This window comes from Anabrus simplex, chromosome 3 (genome assembly GCF_040414725.1).
Source record: "Anabrus simplex isolate iqAnaSimp1 chromosome 3, ASM4041472v1, whole genome shotgun sequence".
Classification (NCBI taxonomy): Eukaryota; Metazoa; Arthropoda; class Insecta; order Orthoptera; family Tettigoniidae; genus Anabrus; species Anabrus simplex.
Window position 1 is genome coordinate 367,780,512 of NC_090267.1, and position 20,508 is coordinate 367,801,019.

Consider the following 20,508-nt stretch of genomic DNA (forward strand, 5'->3'; position numbering starts at 1 on the left):
CTAGGAGTGGGAAGGAAGCGGCCGTGGCCTTAATTAAGGCACAGCCCCAGCATTTGTCTGGTGTGAAAATGGGAAACCACGGAAAACCATTTTCAGGGCTGCCTACAGCGGGATTCGAACCTACTATCTCCCGAATACTGGATACTGGCCGCACTTAAGCGACTGCAGCTATCGAGCTAGGTAAAACTTTTATTATTATTATTATTATTATTATTATTATTATTATTATTATTTAGGATAGCTTCCTGCTTAATGTGGGAGGATGAGTTATTACGTTCGTCAATAAAATGAAGTTTACAGCTATAATATAATTTCGTGTGGCTATTTCTAGCCGAGTGCAGCCCCTGTAAGGCAGACCCTCCGATGAGGGTGGGCGGCATCTGCCATGTGTAGGTAACTGAGTGTTATTGCGGTGGAGGATAGTGTTGTGTGTGGTGTGTGAATTGCAGGGATGTTGGGGACAGCACAAACACCCAGCCCCCGAGCCATTGGAATTAACCAATGAAGGTTAAAATCCCCGACCCGACCGGGAATCGAACCCGGGACCCTCGGAACGGAAGGCCAGCACGCTGACCATTCAGCCAACGAGTCGGACAAGATTACAGCTTTCTCTATTATATCAAGATATCTCCTCGCCTAATTACAGGACAATGATACAAGCTTGTCTTCTCCTCCAGACACGCAGTCAGCTGACAGTCCGCAGGTGGTCAGCTTTATTCAATTAATCCGTTCCTCACTTGTTCGCCTCTGTTTTGTCGCGCGCAGCAGCATCTGCAGTGATGGTTTCTTGTGCCTGGCCAGAGCACGGCACTGTAGAGTTCTTACACCCAACAGCTTGGCGAGCTAGTAGCCTAGATGATCTCTTTTCTAGGACCTCTAATAATTACGATAAGATACGTTCAGTCGTTAACAGCTATGGTCACAGGTAAAATGGGGTCGTGTGGTTATTCAGTTAGGTTCGTAGGATAGATCGCGACTGTTGAGTAAGATCGTGAGCAAATCCATTCAAATGGAACTAATGCAGTGGTGGCTGTTCACCATCAGACTGGGAGGTCTGCAAGTCTGAGTAACAGAAAATAGTATTCTTCTTCTTCTTCCTGGCCATTTTCTAATTACCTGGGGAGGGGAAGGTGTCCGCACTTTGGGACGATTTAGTCCAGTTTTAAGGCCGGATGCTCTTCCGAATGCCAATCCTACGTGGAGTGATGTGTTCACTATTGCGTGCTTCTGTAGTGTGAAGTGTTGTATGCATACGAACATGAGTCACTCAGGGAGGCACTGGGAATAAAGACGTTCCAATAGGATGGAGGCTGTGCACGAGTGACTGCGTAGGCAACAGGAGGATTGTTTTTCTAGAGGAATCCGTGCACTTTGTAAGCGCTAAAGGATTAGCACTGAACGCGACGGAGACTGCGGATAAAAATGATACGGTTGTGTGCCACTTCCGTTCAGTAAAATAGATTAAGACAATATTCAAGGTTTTCATTTGACTCACCCTCATAGTTCCATGCACCATTCCTCACCACTTTAGTTGAAACGGTGACCGAACTCTATTGTTCACCACGCACCTTCCGATAGCGGCACACTTTAACTATGGAGTTCATTAAACAGAATATCTTGAGAATCCCTCATAAATAATAATGCCTTCAGGATCTCTCTAAGGTGCTGCGTTCCCTTTCCAGTTTGGACGTCCGCAGGTCCCTGTCACCATTGCCATTAGTAGGTTCCGGGCTAGACGCTGAGGATCGCAGGTGTTGGCTTTAGAAGGAGCTCTTTTTAAACGGCCAGTTGTATATCGCATGCTCCCTTGTAAGTAGCAACTCGGCTCTTTCCTTTAGGTTCCAAAAGACAGGACCACGAATCTAGTGTCCTCAGGAACCTACGATAATACTGTTGCTGTTGACGAACTATCTCTGGCAGTGTGGAATATATTAGCCTGTAATAAAATGATTTTACTTCAAAATGAATGACCAGTAGCAACGCCTCGGCTCGGATTCCAACAGCACTTCTAAAATTACTGAGCTACCGAAATAATCCCAGCGAATATCCTTCGATGAGCTCAGTGTTGCTACATGTTTTAACTGTGGACGATTTTGCAACCTTGGTTAGAAAAATCTAGTGAACCATTGTTTTGCCGACCTCGGTGGCTCAGTCGGTTATGTGTTGTCCTTCTATATCGAGAATAAGAGGTTAGATCCCGGATAAGATCTGTCACATTTGAGGATATTTACATACAATATCTCCGTATCGTTGTTTCCAGTACGTTAAATTACTCCCGTCAAAACAAAATTCCAACAAACTGGTGCCCCTTAATATCGATACATTCTTCTTCTTACTGGCCTTTTCCCCACTTTCATTAGGGTCACCACTTGATGTAGATTTGGCACATTTTTATGACCGGGTGCCCTTTCTGTCGCCAACTCAGTAAGGAGGGATGTATACATTACTATTCTTATTAGAATCTGTAAAGCATTATTATTATTATTATTATTATTATTATTATTATTATTATTATCGAACAGACTGGATGCGCATGTTAAATCGCTGAGGCTATGAAGGCAAGCTCTGCATTCGGGAGATGTGTGGGTTCGAACCCCACCGTCGGCTGTCCTGAGAATGGTTTTCTGTGGTTTTCCATTTTCACTTCCAGGCAAATGCCAGAACAGTGTCTGTTCATAGGCCACAGCCGATTTCTTTCACCTCCTTACCCAATTTAATTCACCATCATTCATCTTCATTAGCTCCTCAAGTGAGGTAAGCGTAAGATAGGGCAGCCGGCCGTGAAAACATATAAACCCCTACCATATAAATTCATCTCACCTCATCTCCGATCTCGTATCAAGAAAGGTGACTAAGGGTAGACATACATACATACATACATACATACATACATACATACATACATACATACATACATAGTGACTATTATTATTATTATTATTATTATTATTATTATTATTATTATTATTATTATTATTATTATTATTATTTACTCAATTGTTGAGCTTCCAAATTGAGGTGATGTGAATAACTAGATGACGACGGGATAGGCAAGGAAGTGGTCAGGATCCAATTAAGATATAGCCCCAGAATTTCCATGGTGTGTAAATGGGAAACTACGGAAAACTATTTTCAGGGCTGCAGAAGGTGGACTTTGATCCCTCCATCTCCTGAATGAAAGGTTATAGCTACGTGGGTCTTACCACTTAGCCATATCGCTAGGTATTATTATTATTATTATTATTATTATTATTATTATTATTATATTTCCATCAGCTGTAGTGAGATGCAGGAAATAGGTAAAAGCTTTTATACTAGGAGCAACTTAAACTCGACTATGTACCTGTGTATAAGGAAGGCAGGACAGCCACATTATTTCAGCCCTACTACTCTATTTTGGCCCCATTCTCGACATTGCTTAATGCTAATCACTGTTAAAATATCTTTAAATTAAGAATTCACCCCTTCTCCCTTGCACCCCCGCAGGAGCAGCAGCCGCCAGAAGGCGCCACATGCCGCCTCTATTCTCTAAGAAAACCATTATTCATTTTAATAAAACGCACAGCAGTTGGAAAACAGTGGGTAACAGAAGGACGGTACAGTCGTGTGCACAGAGCGGGATATAACACTGTTTCTCCTCAACGAGTATCCACCACGTTTTCTCAGTCACCTGGCCGCGGTTGTTAATATTATTGATTCCCACAAGGCAGTTCCTGCATGGTGCTCTTTGTAATACGAACTTCAGTGTCATTCCAGCCAATTATTATAAAGCCGGAAATGCACCTACTGAGTACTGTGAGGAATAGGTGTGATCACATGAGGAAGAGACAGTGCACTGGTACGTTAATATTGTTTCGCGAAGGAGGAAAATGAGAAAAATTAGGAGATTTTTTTATCGCTATTGCAACTTAATTATACCTTCCATAATAGAGGAAATCGAAGATGAAATTAGCAATATTACAAAACGATTATGGACAAGACCTTGGCTATTAAGAAGAGAAAATAAAGGACGAACTGCAATGATAAGGGAATTTGAAACTGAAGATCTCAAATAATATAGATATTTCGGCAAATCTTCCCGAAACACTCACCAGCATAGGAACCGCTGTTTAATGTTCATTTGTCACTGGGGACGTAAGTAGGCACTTGGCCACTGGTACCAACTGATGCGACGTAATTAATTCCTGGTACAAACTTTGGTAGCGCTGTTTATTCCTGGTTAGTTGCTACGGTCATGAATAATTTCTTTGTTGCTATGGTAAACAAGAAGCTATTGAAGCTATTGTTAAACATGGATGTTGTTCCGCGTGGAGGTTGCTATGTCAAAATTACTATTTTTAGTGATTTCAAGAGTAATTCTGAAGATCTGTTGTCGTTTTATGTTAACAACGGCTTGATAACTACGGAAAGGCATTGTGAGAAATGTGGGCATAACACCAAATTCAGTGTTCGGCGAGGGAATGAATTATTCTTTAGGTGCTCTCCAATAAAGTATGCTAAATTTTGGTATAAATCTTCTTCCTATTTACGGTACGTTATACTTCGTTTATGTGTATGTATGAAATAATTTTTCACCATTTGTATACCCTGGACCATTAGTATTACTTTTCAGAAAAATATGACTAGCCATGGAACAATCACAGATGTTCTGATTCCTCCTGTAAAATTAGATTATTATTTTCATAATTTCCCTCGTATTAATGATAAGACTTACATCAGCACAATCTGTATTTTACAGTGGTCAAATTAAGACAATAATCATCACGCTTCTTTTCCCCTGGATGAAACATTATGGCTAGCCCTAGATGATTTAAATATTATTATTATTATTATTATTATTATTATTATTATTATTATTATTATTATTATTATTATTATTATTATCCATCCGGCAACAATTCAGTTAGTGCAGCACTTTCTCCCGGTTGGTGACAAAACTCATTCGATTCGATAGGTTAGGTCCGGCTAGTGACAAAACCATTGGTTTGGATAGGTTAGGCCCGGCTAGTGACAAAACCATTGGTCTGGATTGGTTAGGTCCGGCTAGTGGCAAACCCATTGGACGGTGACCAAGAAAAGGGGGTCTGGGGGCGTAAGCCCCCAGGTTAGGACAGCAAAGCGTCTTTAGGCCTCCTGGCATCAGTGCAATCTACATCTCACTGTGTCCAGTTTTAGAATTAACACGCTTCGTTTTCTCTGGACGAAACGTAATGGTTCGCCCTGGACCGTTTACAGAGGTTATTTGTCATGAGATTCGAAATTACTGTATGGCTAGCCCTGGAACGTTCAAACATTTTTCTCCTCGTTTTATTGTTATTATTAATTATGGCTGGCGGTGGCACGAATGGACTCTGGCATTAGCTGAATGAAGATTTGCCCAATGAAATGTCACTCGCATAATTCAAGACAGCGGGATGTTATTATTGTTATTAATTACATATGCGTATTCTTTCCATTCTTACTCCCGACTACAACGATGCTTAGTGCGTCGTTAATATTGCCTCATCGTTTTAGATCTTTTTATACCACCTAGGTTGGTCACAACGTTTCGCAGTTTTAAATTATGAGAGCGACGTTTCATTGGTCTAATCTTCAACCAATAGCAGAGTCCATTCGTGCCATCGCTAGCCATAATTATTATGTTATTTATACAGTACTGTAAGGATTTCGTGAAGTTTGACCAATCTTTCATAAAACTGGGCTCATATGAGTTTGATTTTTTGCTTGAAACAACTTCAAAAATTAAAATTGAACTGTCACTGTGTGATGTTTGGGACATCGCTGTATATTTTTAATTATTGAACTACATATTTAATTGATAAGATGTATATATTTAATCACTGATAGGTCATTTTTAAATTAATATGTATATATATATATAGGGTTTTTATCATCCATTTCAATCATCATTTCATTTCTTTGTATCGCGGCTATAACGTATTCTGAACGAACAAATTATTGGGTAAAGTATTTCAACATCACGCATATTTATAACTTGCAGTAAATTTTCCAATAACCGTTGTGAGGTGACCAGAGTCAGCAGGCTAATTTCAGCCCAGTTCCAGGAAAAGTACGTCATCGAGGTTACGAGAGATATTACCCTCTCCACCTCATGAAGAGACAGTTGATACATTATTAACACCCACTTTTCAAACTCCGCTTCGAGACGCTTTATTTCAGCGGGAAAGTTCAGCCTATGTGAATGAACGTAATGAAGCAACGTGATGGATTCACAGCAATACAAGGGAGAAGGGATGAGACCTCGAATCTTACTGGACCATGTGATATGGCTGATGGAAGGAGACTTTTGAAACGATAAATACCACCGACAAGGGCTGGAGAGGACATTCGGACTTTCTCATTTATATTCTTATTCATACTCTTACTACGATTCTACGTCTACACATCGGAGAAGATTTTAACTTAGTTCACTTCGCATCTGAGTATATTCTACTCAAAAGTTACTCTCATTGGGACTTGTTATCTCAATGACGAGAGGTAGTCAACGGGAGACCGGCTTTGACTAGTATAGGGCAGGAGAGCTCCTATTATGAAATTAGCTACGCTACTGTTCCGTAATACGGAAGAATACGAATGTATTCTCTCCATGAACATAACCCATGGTGTTTTGCACTTAAAATTAGGACTCATTACGACTTTATGTAAGGAGTACAGTAGGAAGTGTTAAGGACAGGAAATGTAGAAGTAGGACTGGAATCCAACAACAGAGAAGGCAGCCGGTACGAGATCCACACATCATCAGCTTCAAGACAACGGAGTCTACATATGGTGAGCTTATGGCATAAGTTACTGCAAGTCTTCACGCAACAGTTCATTTTTAAAATTAATTTCATTCAATTTTTCTTTTGCTTCCGTAAGTTCAGATGTCGTTAAAACGCCGTTACGTCACGTTTTTCATCTTAATAAATAGCTGTTTTAATTTGTATTTTATGAAATTATTATTAATGATCCTTAAATTCCAAGTTAGTGTACTTAATGATTTGTGTTCCGTTCACGTCACCCCTGGGAGTTTTTTGAGTCTCATTACGTATTATTATTATTATTAATTATCTACTTTTGTTTTCAAGCCATAAGCTTGAAGACTGGCGCCCTTGGGATACTGTTTATGGAGAAACAATGACATATCATTTATTTATTTTAATATTAAAGTGACCCGCCACGTTATAATTTTGTCATACATCTGTGTGCCAAGTGGATACGTCACAACTGTTTTTCACGTTACTGAAGGAATTGAATAAAAGAGCTGCAGACAGCACAAGAACACTCGTACACAATTGATTTGACTGATACACTGGCCCACTGAACAGCGAGTGAAGCGCCGGGATGAGTAGGCAGGTGGTGGAGGTACTTATTCGGCCTAGCGGTTGGGGTAGGTTTCTATCTACTGTCTCTCCCTAATCACTCGCTCGCCGCTAGTCCGAGTACTGACTGTAGCCTACTTATCACTTCAGCCAAGCACTCGGCCGAATGCACTGTTTTGGCCCAGTACTCGGTAGGTGTAATTCCGGCTTAAGGTGCATTCTTTATCATTCATTCATCGTTACGACGATCTATGGGAGGCATTTTGCACATTATAGCTCGTCTTCCGCTTCTCAGAGTCACACATTTTTTTCTTTGCATTCCCCGCCAAAGGTCCTAAAGCCTTCTCTTTTCTCACTATTTCGCCATAATCATCGCTTTGCGTGTTCCCTAATTTCTATAGTTTTGTTCGGAAAGATCGCTCTTTCATATATCTCTTCCCATACGACACTCACTCCCTGTAAATACACTGACTGACAGAGCAAATGCAACACCAAGAAGGAGTGGTTCGAAAGGGATGAAAGTTGGGAAAAAAACAGAGACGGCACGGACGAATAATTGATGTTTATTTCAAACCGATATGCAGGTTACACAATGCGCACGGCATCGACTCAGTAGGATGTAGGACCACCGCGAGCGGCGATGCACGCAGAAACACGTCGAGGTACAGAGTCAATAAGAGTGCGGATGGTGTCCTGAGGGATGGTTCTCCATTCTCTGTCAACCATTTGCCACAGTTGGTCGTCCGTACGAGGCTGGGGCAGAGTTTGCAAACGGCGTCCAATGAGATCCCACACGTGTTCGATTGGTGAGAGATCCGGAGAGTACGCTGGCCACGGAAGCATCTGTACACCTCGTAGAGCCTTTTGGGAGATGCGAGCAGTGTGTGGGCGGGCATTATCCTGCTGAAACAGAGCATTGGGCAGCCCCTGAAGGTAAGGGAGTGCCACCGGCCGCAGCACATGCTGCACGTAGCGGTGGGCATTTAACGTGCCTTGAATACGCACTAGAGGTGACGTGGAATCATACGCAATAGCGCCCCAAACCATGATGCCGCGTTGTCTAGCGGTAGGGCGCTCCACAGTTACTGCCGGATTTGACCTTTCTCCACGCCGACGCCACACTCGTCTGCGGTGACTATCACTGACAGAACAGAAGCGTGACTCATCGGAGAACACGACGTTCCGCCATTCCCTCATCCAAGTCGCTCTAGCCCGGCACCATGCCAGGCGTGCACGTCTATGCTGTGGAGTCAATGGTAGTCTTCTGAGCGGCCGCCGGGAGTGCAGGCCTCCTTCAACCAATCGACGGGAAATTGTTCTGGTCGATATTGGAACAGCCAGGGTGTCTTGCACATGCTGAAGAATGGCGGTTGACGTGGCGTGCGGGGCTGCCACCGCTTGGCGGCGGATGCGCCGATCCTCGCGTGCTGACGTCACTCGGGCTGCGCCTGGACCCCTCGCACGTGCCACATGTCCCTGCGTCAACCATCTTCGCCACAGGCGCTGCACCGTGGACACATCCCTATGGGTATCGGCTGCGATTTGACGAAGCGACCAACCTCCCCTTCTCAGCCCGATCACCATACCCCTCGTAAAGTCGTCTGCCTGCTGGAAATGCCTCCGTTGACGGCGGCCTGGCATTCTTAGCTATACACGTGTCCTGTGGCACACGACAACACGTTCTACAATGACTGTCGGCTGGGAAATCACGGTACGAAGTGGGCCATTCGCCAACGCCGTATCCCATTTATCGTTCGCTACGTGCGCAGCACAGCGGCGCATTTCACATCATGAGCATACCTCAGTGACGTCAGTCTACCCTGCAATTGGCATAAAGTTCTGACCATTTCTTCTTGGTGTTGCATTTGCTCGGTCAGTCAGTGTATTATAACGGAACTGTTGGCATTGGACTAGACACATTTCAATGGCACTTCCGTGAATGATCAACTAACATACACGAAACATTATGGTAAGAATTATGTTGCCGTAAAATGAAGAGCAATGTCAGGAATAATTGCTAACTGGCGGCTCTAAGCAGTTAGCTGATGATGACGTATGTACTGTAGGAACATATCGATAGGTCTATTTTAAAGTTACATAAAACACATTATACCGAAGATTTTTAAAATAAGAAGAGATTTTTCGCGCTCTAGAAACCTAGTTTCCTTGTTAGGATACCTCCTTATACAACAGAGGCAGAGATTCTTCTTACCGAGTGACTTACTCTCGGGTAAACCTTTCCTGGTTCATCCTCCCTATATGTCCAGAAAAGGATAGTCTTAGTTTGCTCAAGGTTGCTGTTTAATGTCTAGATCAAATCATGAAGTTCCTGAGTCGGTCTCAGGCGGAAAGTGAGTTGCTTCTTTAGCCACTTCTTTGGACCCATTTCTTTTGAGAGGAATTTCCTTTCTTTGTTATATGTTACTGGATCCGTCACGTTCGTTGCAATCCTCGCCCTTTACCAACGCACAGTAAAACAGCAGCAACACTTAGAGTAATCATAGTCTTCTTCTTCTTATTATTATTATTATTTGTGGTGTCTTCAATTTCGTCTACGCACGATCTATAAACATCTGTAATAATATTTGTGAGAACATTTAGTTAGGTACCGGTACTTCAAAAATGATGAAATATTTGTGAAAGTTTCCCAAATGCTTCCATATATTAATTTTAAAAAGGTTCAAGCCAACTGTACCCAAATGCAATAATAAATAATGAGTCAAAAATAATTGAGGAAGCTCTAAGTATCTAAGAGTGGTAGTGGGAGCCTACACACAAGGTAGGAAAGACGAGGCGGCCGAGCACCGCAAGCTGCAACCGAGAACAGTACATCCACTGCTCCTGTCTGTAATAATAATAATAATAATAATAATAATAATAATAATAATAATAATAATAATAATAATAATAATAATAATAATAATAATAATAATTTCTTTACGTCCAACTAACTACTTCTACGGTTTTCGGAGACGCCGAGGTGCCGGAATTTAGTCCCACAGAAGTTCTTTTACGTGCCAGTAAATCTACCGACACGAGGCTGACTTATTTGAGAACCTTGAAATACCACTGGACTGAGCCAGGATCAAACCTGCCAAGTTGGGGCCAGAAGGTCAGTGCCTTAGCCGTCTGAGCCACTCAGCCTGGCTCCCGTCTAGACTATAGAGACAGATATGCCCGGAGACACTCAAGAAGATGTAACTGAATTGATGACGATTGGAAGTGGAATGATTGTCAACTTTCTCAAAGGGAGAGGGGAAGCAATTTATAAATAAATAAATAAATAAATAAATAAATAAATAAATAAATAAATAAATAAATAAATAAATAAATAAATAAATAAATAAATAAATCGAAAATATTTCAGGACCTAATCTATGTGGATTCTCTTATTTCTAACACCCACCAAACAGCCACGCGTCGTATTCTACGACCAAGGAATCGTCGGTCTTGGTTCCTACACAGCCCCCGTCCATCTTTATTCGCCCTTATGCATGTCTCATTCCAGGTTTTTCTGGATGTCTTCGCTGAAATAAGCTAATAAACTCTTTACATTTACAAATTCCAAGTAACTGGACAATTATGGAGAAAATAAAATGATAGTTATATCTTTCTATTTTATAGAAACATAACAGTTGTGTGATATTTCCATAGACTTGTTCACTGCAAACTCGTCTTCACTATCCTTATATGGGTTGGACACATCATCATTCTCCAAAAGGCAAATGAACCTTACTGTGTCGTACTGTAGGAATGCATGTTTGCATGACATATTTACCCGCTCCTAGATTATGATGTATTTAAGTCTCATTTTCCTTTCCACATCGGCATAGGAAAGTGAACTCAACGAAAATTGTTCTGATGGAATATGTATCAATATGTGGTTGCGAGGCGTGAGCAGTCGTATGGGAAATAATGGATAGGAAGAGCATTGTTACATTCGCGGTTTTGACAAGGAAGCGACGATATGTCATCTTTCGTCTTGTTTCTCTTACACATGGGTGTAGCCATGATAGCATACATATTATGGCTGTCAAAACATAAGGCATAGAATTAAGGAAAATGTACAGTAAAGTAATGTATAAAATCTACTATCGTCTGATGATACTACGTCGTGTTAAACAACATAACAAAAGTATCAGACTTAACTCGAGATTGAAAGAGACAGTGACATTTGAAATCCGTGGTAACTCCTGGTTAGGGAGCGTTTCAACTTGAGAGGTAATTCGAACTTGGAATATTTTTTTTCTATTTGCTTTACGTCGCGCCGACACAGATATGTCTTATGGCGACAATGTGATAGGAAAGGCCTAGGAAGTGGAAGGAAGCGGCCGTGGCCTTAATTAAGGTACAACCCCGGCATTTGCCTGGCGTGAAAATGGGAAACCACGGAAAGAACTTGAAATAAAAAAGGTTAATGTGTCTCGAACGATACCACTCTGGACACGTGGAATAGGGTCATTGTGGTATGGCTCAACGGGAGACAAGTCGAAGGTGTTCTCTGTGACAAGAAAATGTCTGAACAGCTGCAGACCAAGATTTATAGAACAGTGGTGCGCCCACTAGTTCTCTATAGACTTTTGACGAACGAACAGGGACATCCACACCTTGAAGACGAAAATATCACGGTGCTCCCTTGGATTGACCAATGCGACTCATGACAGCATACGTTAAAGACTTGGTGCAGTCCTAGTTGTGGAGAAAGCAAGGGAGGACCGACTCCGCTGGTATGGTCACGCCATTAGAAAAACAAACAATTATGTGGCCAACATACAACTCAGCTCGATCTTGGAGGGCGTCAACCCCGTGGTAGACCACTGAAGCGGTGGATTGATAAAATCAGGGATGACGTGTGGGATGTAGATCTAAAGCGCAAAGACGTCTACGACAGAGCGCAATGGAAAAGACGTCGCAAAATGGCGGAACCCCTGCAACGGGACAAGCGATAATAATAATAATAATAATAATAATAATAATAATAATAATAATAATAATAATAATAATAATAATAATAATAATAATAATAATAATAATAATAAAAAAGCGGGACGTCCAATTTTCCGTGGCTCTTGATATTGCGTTCGTAGCCATGGGACCTCCATTTTTACGTAACTGTTGATGTTATGATCATGGTCACGAGCCCTCCAGTTTCATGTACAACCTAAACCAAACGGATAAACCTTTGAATTTCAAAAATCTCTGTATTCAGTCCATGGCCATCTCTATGAGAATCCAGTGATGATGTTTCTGAGCTAGCACGCCCCACAAGAAAGGAAATATTTGTTACTGGACTAGTTATACAGTACTTTTCTAACAAGTTGTTTTACGTCGCACCGACACAGATAAGTCTTATGGCGATGATGGGACAGGAAAGGACTAAGAGTGGGAAGTAAGCGGTTGTGGCCTTAAGGTACAGACACAGAATATGCCTGGTGTGAAAATGGGAAACCACGGAAAATCATGTTCAGGGCTGCCGACAGTGGGGTTGGAAACCACTATCTCCCGAATACTGGATACTGGCCGTACTTAAGCGACTGCAGCCATCAAGGTCGGTTTATACAGTACGATATAATTATATACATATGGTGTACTTTCCCTAGTACATACATTTTAATACATCTGGATTCCATTGTCAATTTTCTTTTAACCAGAGCATAATGTAATTTAATGCGGGAGCCGAATTGCAGCCCTGATCCATGATTGTGGTGACAAGCGACTTTGATGGCTGGCCACATCCATCTGTGATAGTACAGTTGAAATACATATCTGTCAATTGTGGACGAGTTTAATGCGGTAAATGTATGCCTCAGTTGATACCCAGTCGAGTTTTATTATACGTAATTTAATGATCCAAATTAAATATTCGCCAGCAACATAGCAATATATAACCTATCATAGTGCATTTCACTTGATTTCTATTATTATTATTACGTCTGTTGGCGGAGCTGTGGAGGATTAAACCAGCCGTCGGGCTGAATACCCAACATACACATATATTATTATTATTATTATTATTATTATTATTATTACTAAATATTTTATAAGAATAATAGGGCTTAGACCCTGAATAATTTTAATAGTCTATACTGAAGCACTGTTTAAAAATAAGAGACCACGCCTAAAATGAACGAGGTGTCCCCGAATCTCTATTAACTTTGTTCAAACAGGCAGCCCAATTGACAGCATAGGGGATGGGCGAAGCCGCTGATGTAAAACCTCTACCTATTTTCCATCGTATTAAGTAAGGCTACTTTCTTCCGTTTCAGTTAGTTCAATTAAAACTGGCTTTCTGGTATTGTTAACACTGTCACCGCGTACGAGGCAAGTGTATTTGGTGCACTAACGAGGGATGTCTCAATAACCTACGTACAAGATTTTGGTGAAATAAAGTCCTATATGATTAGTAAAAAGCCTCTTCTGGTGCCTGGATTTTATATTTTCAATATTAAGAATAACAATAAAAAATAAACGTTAGGGATGCAACTGTAGTAGTGCCATGGAACTCCCCTATGCCAACAAGTCGCTAGCAGCGCCTGTAGTATACACCTCATTAATTGAATTCGATTAAATTCAACTCATTTTAATTAATCGTATTCAGGATGATCTCAACTTAGTTTGAAGAACACAAGACACTACACTACTTCACCTCAGGAGCCGCAACTCGTGACTGAATGTAACTTTTATTACTCCTCCTGGAACCCCTGTAATATGCAACCAACATTACCATGCGCAACTACGAGATATAACAAAGAAATGGACGGCGATTCGGGGACACACTGTATATAAGAATTGAAAATTGTAACAGCAATGTGTAATGATAACAGTTATATACAGAACAATGGATTCTCTATTATTCTTTCAACAAACATGGAAAGCAAATCAATCAAGCGCATAGTTTTACGTGACTGCTAATACTGTAATTATATGACAAGAATTATAAGACACAAGAACATGAAAAAAAAAATTTCGATATTCATAAAATAGCACAAAGTTTCAGATGAAATAAATACAGTCCATGGTCTTCTGTGAGGAAGAATTAATCGGATGTCAACTGGAATTAAATGGAACAAATGGAACAATTTAGTAATTAATGTTATTTTTTGACTTATCAAATACTTGTATGGCTTTGAAGGAGCCTGAAATGTTATCCCACAGAATTTATTTAACGTGCCGGTAAATCTGTCGACTCGAGGCTGGCATATTTCAGCAACTTCAAATTCAACTAGCCTGAGCCGGAATCGAACCTATTAAGTTCGGTTCAGAAAACCAGCGCTCACTCATTTAATAATTCAGCTTGGCAGTAATGAGGTTCACTCAGACTCGTAAAGTCAACTGGAAAGAAGAGAAAACTCGTGTCCTCGTCCTGACGTGGTGCAGCTCTTTTCAGGCACACCCCAAGTGGAAGTGAGCTGCATGTCGCATTTAAACCACAGACCAGCCCTCCTACTATTCTTAAATTTCTGTCAGTACCGGGAATCGAATCCGGACCCTGAAGACGGCAGCTAATACTGCTAACCGTTATGCTACGGAGGCGCACGTTAAACCAACTGAGACGGTACCTGATGTGAAAAGACAGGGGGCCCGGTCAAGAAAGCCAGGCAATACTTTTGAGGATGTCAAAGTGACTACATGAAACTCCGGCCTTCTGGCTGGTTAGGAGTCGAATTGGCAGGCGAAGGCCTTCAGTAGGATGTATGTGCCATGGATGTGTTTATTAATGAGATTGGCAGCAACGAGCTGTTGGAAGGCAAGCATTCTCATGATGATCTCTGTTCGGCCGTGCAGACACAACAAGGTTGACAACACTGGGCTGTCGGATGGTGAAAGGTTTAATTGGTTATACTAGCCTGCTGGGCGGTAAACTGGCTCTTCGCACATGGTTCTGTTTGAAACACAGACCAGTCCAAGACTTACCTGTCTGTTGCCCGTCGTTTGCCGTTCTCCGTCACATCCGAGTGGAAGATTTCGCTTGGCTCGCTGGGCGAAAAGGCAGGGTCCAGAACCACGTGTTCATGATGACGAAGGTACTGCTGTGGGGACTGGAACACACCAAAAAACATCCGAATAAGCAAAGTAGATAGTTGAACAATTTCGAAATTCGGGGAGCTTATACAGGCTATGGAGTTGATAATACGAAAATTCGTATAGATTAGAGTCCTGTATGACTGAATATGAAAACCACAGATTTAAATGAAATAGTTTGACGCCAAGCGACTGCAGCCATCAAGAATAATCAAGAATCTTTGAAACAGTGTTTTACACCACAGCCGAGTATGGACGATCCGGCCAAGTCTGTTTATGTCCGGTTCTTTCTGCCGGTGACGACATTTTGTTGTTCATATTTATTACAGAGCCTCCGTCGCTCAGACGCAGCACGTCGGCCTCTCAACGCTGGATACCGTAGTTCAAATCCCGGTCACTCCATGTGAGATTTGTGCTGGACAAACCGGAGGCGGGACAGGGTTTTCTACGGGTACTCCGGTTTTCCCTGTCATCTTTCATTCCAGCAACACTCTCCGTTCTCATTTCATAGCATCTATCAGTTAATAAGATATGACTTTGGGAGTGGCGACCCCATCGTACTAATAGCCTATATATACTTCATTTATTGCATCCTTGACCCGGTCAAAGACTGGAAAACAAGTTATAGGCTTTCATTTTCAGCAGCGACGATATCTCTAACCACCTCACGATATACTGAGCCGTATCCGACCGGCCCATAATAATAATTGGAATATTATTTGACCATATATGTGAATTTTATTCATAAAAAGTTACAGCCCAATATGTTAAAGTATCGTATCCCAAGATAGTTAATACCGGATGTTGAGCAAGACTGTAAGTTGCTGGATGTTGCTTCATATTTCCGTATGACCGTGAGAAAGTAAGCGTACCCACGCGCTGGCAAGGATCGACACGTGTATTACATGCTGACCAAGCAAGATATTTCAGCCAATGGGAACTTAAGGATTTGGCAAACCTGGAGGCTACGCCGCGCTAAATATTAATTCCAGGATGACCAACATGCTCTGTGTATAAAGTCAGTTTCTGTAGACAATCGGTTTTCCACAGTTTCTGAAGTTAGATATATTTGGAAATGTATTATAGAAATTGGTGGAAGAGATTTGCTAATGTTTGAGCTGTGTTTTATAAATATATCACAATAAGTATTGTATCATCATACATGACGAACTCTCTGATTGGTGGTTGGTTCAGATACCCGGGAACCCCAACATTATTAGCGTCACCGAAGCCTCCTCAGTAACCCAAGCTCTGGAGAGCGTCATTCTGTAGTTGAAATTTGAGCAGTACGGATGTACTAACTCGGCACTCTGTAGGAAAAGTTTGAGCAGTACGGTTGTACTAACTCTGTGACTGGTGATTGTAATTAACGTGGCGTTATTCCAGAAATAGTAACTGGTTCTCATTGATGCTTCAAATTGTGCAGTCGTAATATTTACTGTGCTTTGACAGAGTTTACTTTTAATCGATAAAGACGGTGTAGTGACCGCTTAATAACAAGTGTGGTGGAAACGTGCTAGTGTTTCACTATTTCGCGACGGGCGCGTATTCGCGTGGAACTTCCGTACCGAACCGTGGGCTGCTTTTTAAACTATTTTTTACCCTTTTAGTGAAGTGTGTTATATATATGTGAATCAGTGTGTTAGCTGATCTGGTAAAAGAAAGGGTATTTCGGCTCGCAGCATTAAGCAGCAAAGAGATTATCAACTATAGTCTTCTGTGTTCCAGTGAATTGTTTTCCAGCAAGATGATGGATGCACCTGCAGAGGAAGGAAGCGCATTCCCACATGTTAAGGATGTGATTATCATGGTGTAGATCCCAAAATTAGTGGGGATGTAAGCTGCTATCCTGGTATCCCGAGAGTCATCATAAAGTAAGATGCACGTATTATATATGGCATGATATGTAAGTTATGTTAAGGTACTAGGGCAGTGTAGATAGAATTTTCAGTTTCATTTAAAGTAAGCCTGACGGCATGTATTTGTTTAATTTGGTTACTATGGTAGATTCGGATACGAGATTAATGCATGTTTATTTTATTTTCATTTTGATTTATGATTAGATGTTTGGGAAAATGAGGGATTGATAGGATCAGTTATTGTTGTAAATATAGTACTTAGCGTAGGATATTCGGAGTTTTCCTTAAATATAGGCTAGAAGGGCTAGATCGACAGGTTCATTTCTATATTACGTCAAACACGTATCAATTTATTTTATTTCGGTTATTCAGAGAGACAGGTATAGCTATTTTGCATGATGCATGGTTTTACAGAAGCTGCCAGAAGGAGCTGCAGAACGTCGTTGTTAAATTAAGATCTTTGAAGTTAAGTTGGATTCTGTTTGCCTGATGGTCTGCCAAGGACTCGAACAGCGTCTCGTTATGTGGAAAGGCCAGTAGGATTCATGAGGAATGATGAGATAATAATTGCATGCTTAATTATAATGTATTGGTGCAGGCCGATTGTATGCCTGACAAGATAGAGAGAAATTATGCAGATGTGTGTGTCTGCTTAGTGTCTTCTGAGTATATTGTGATCAGAATGGACAGTGTTAATTCCAGACTATTGAGTCTGAGGTTGTTAAATGGCCCAAGCATGCTAAAAAGAAATTAATATACGGGAGTTTCCGTGTAGTTGATGATGGGCGTTATCTCATGGCAAACTGATTCCTGGCCTGTGTTATCGGCATGTGTGAAAGAGACAGTATTTCCTTGTGGCGGCCACGGGAGACAAAATCCAATCTTTAGCGTAGTGGAGTTCAATATTTCTTTACAGCTCGTAATCTACCCGGAAGTACATGACGGATGACCGCGCTGTTGAGCGTTCAAACGCAGCAGAAGGAGGCAATGTTGCCCATTGCTTTCTTCATGACATCAAGGATTATTTATATGTTTTTCTCTTACAGGATGGTTTTACCTTATTATTTTGTGATTGCATACCTTGTCTCGTTGTTTTTAAAGGGAACAGCCCGAGTGCTGATGTATTGTTGGTTCATCTAGTTCTGTCTAGATCTTTTGTAGTGAACCGGGATTCACATTAGAAGCAGTGTAGCATTTAAGACTTTACTCGGTATCCGATGTATATATATGTTTAGTTTGATTATTTGAATTATTGTAAATATAGTGTAGGATTTGCCCCTAGTATTTTGCATACCTTACATAGCGTCCGGTGCGTCTTAAGTATTTTTTCTTTCCGTCGTAATTTTTCACATGATGTAACTTTGATTTTACGGAAATAGTTTGATGACTCTCGGGAGTAACTTAATTTTGAAACCGTATCGTTGGGATGCGATAATGTGAAACTCCATACCGAAACACCACATGGCAGTGTTTGCATACACTTGTTGCCATACAACATAAACATTGGACTATGAGAAGATACTCAGTCTTGATTTTTATATATGTTCTTTATTGAACTTGGTTTTCTTTTAATGTCAAATTTGTATTATCACTCATTTAACGTTTCTGATTTCGATTTATTTTATTACTTTGAGTTCATTTTTACAAGTTATTATTTTTTTATTCAATTATTTTCGTGTGATTTGATCGGGGATATTTGTTAATAAATCCATCTTACCCCCTATAATTGTTTCTCATTCGTGTTATACCTCCATTTCCTGTCATTGATTGCTATTTTAGTGTAGAACTTCGACTTTATCCTGACCCAATCGACAACCAACCCACACTCTGCCCAACCCTGAGTTAGTCGGATGTTCATACAGGAATGGAGGCATCGTCCTAGAGGGTATTTACCCCTGGGTACGGTACAATACTATAATTGAGTTATGGTTGAAATGTCATCTACATAAAATATCTGAAATGACGGTACTCTAAATAAGTTATAAATAAAATACGAGACGTCAACTAAATAAAATATTTAAAATTAAAAATATCATAAAATAAATAAAAAGTTAATTAGATGGTTTTCCTGTTTTAATGTACGTATATCATGTATGCTCGGCTCTTTAGATGAATGGTCGGCATATTAGCCTTACGTTGAGAATGCTCTGAGTTCGATTCCCGGCCGGACTGGACATTTAACTGCGTATGGTCAGTCCCTTTGGTATGAGACCTGGATGTTTGTATTCGTCATAATATAGAGTATGAAGGGCAGTAAAATGGAAACGGTTCACCTATCAAAGAGTAGAGTAGAATATCTGTACCTCGAAAGTAACCATTCACCAGAACTGTAAAGATATTTATCTCGCTGGTTGATCATTCTTGAACATGCTCTTTTTTTTAATGGGACTGACCTTCTCATAACCCAGTAAGGCAAATATCTTGACAGGTCTGCTGATTGCTTTGAGGTATAAACTATTCGACTATGCTTTTAGGCTGGTGACCCGTTTTCATTTGACTCACCCCTTATCCTTCTCTGATACGCCACTGAAAGTCACTCTTAGAAGTCTGCCTTGTCAATACTATAAAACGATATTTAATGTCAATAAAATGCCGTACATGTCTCGAGAACCTCTCTTGTTTTCATCATCAGTGGCCAAACATTCCAACAAATAATTTTCGAACTTGATACCGTGAAGTGACAAGGCTCTTCTTGTCCATTATTTCCCTTCCAGCCACGTATTCATATGCAGTCCATCAGAACAATTTTCGTTGAGTTTATTTTTCTATGCGCGTGTGTAAAGAAAAATGAACCTTACTGTACCGAACTGTAAGAATGTATGTTTGCATGACATATTTACCCACTCCTAGCGTATGATGTATTTAAGGTTCATATTTCTTTACACATGCAAGAAGGAAAATGAACTCGAGGAAAATTGTTCTGATGGACTGCGTATCAATATGTGGTTGGGAAGCGTGACCAGGCTTAAGGGAAATAATGGATAGGGAGAGCATTATCCCATTCGCGGTTTTGACACAACAGCGACGATATCTCTAACCACCTCACGATATACTCTAATTGAGTTACGGTTGAAATGTCATCTACATAAAATATCCGAAATTACCGTACTCTAAATAAGTTATACATAAAATACGAGACGTCAACTAAATAACATATTTAAAATTATATATATCATAAAATAAGTTGTAATAATAATAATAATAATAATAATAATAATAATAATAATAATAATAATAATAATAATAATAATAATTGTTTTACGTCCCACTAACTACTTTTACGGTCTTCGGAGACGTCGTAATTA

The 20,508-nt window shown here is 40.6% G+C and overlaps 1 protein-coding gene across 1 annotated transcript in view; it reads right to left on the reverse strand.

Annotated features, from left to right (window-relative positions):
* LOC136866809 (protein CBFA2T1) overlaps positions 1 to 20,508 on the reverse strand; it is a 208,508-nt gene that overhangs the window by 118,503 nt on the left and 69,497 nt on the right. Inside the window, exon 5 of the mRNA XM_068226853.1 lies at positions 15,237 to 15,361. Within this exon, the coding sequence (XP_068082954.1) occupies positions 15,237 to 15,361 (125 nt within the window). The remainder of the gene's footprint in view (positions 1 to 15,236; positions 15,362 to 20,508) is intronic.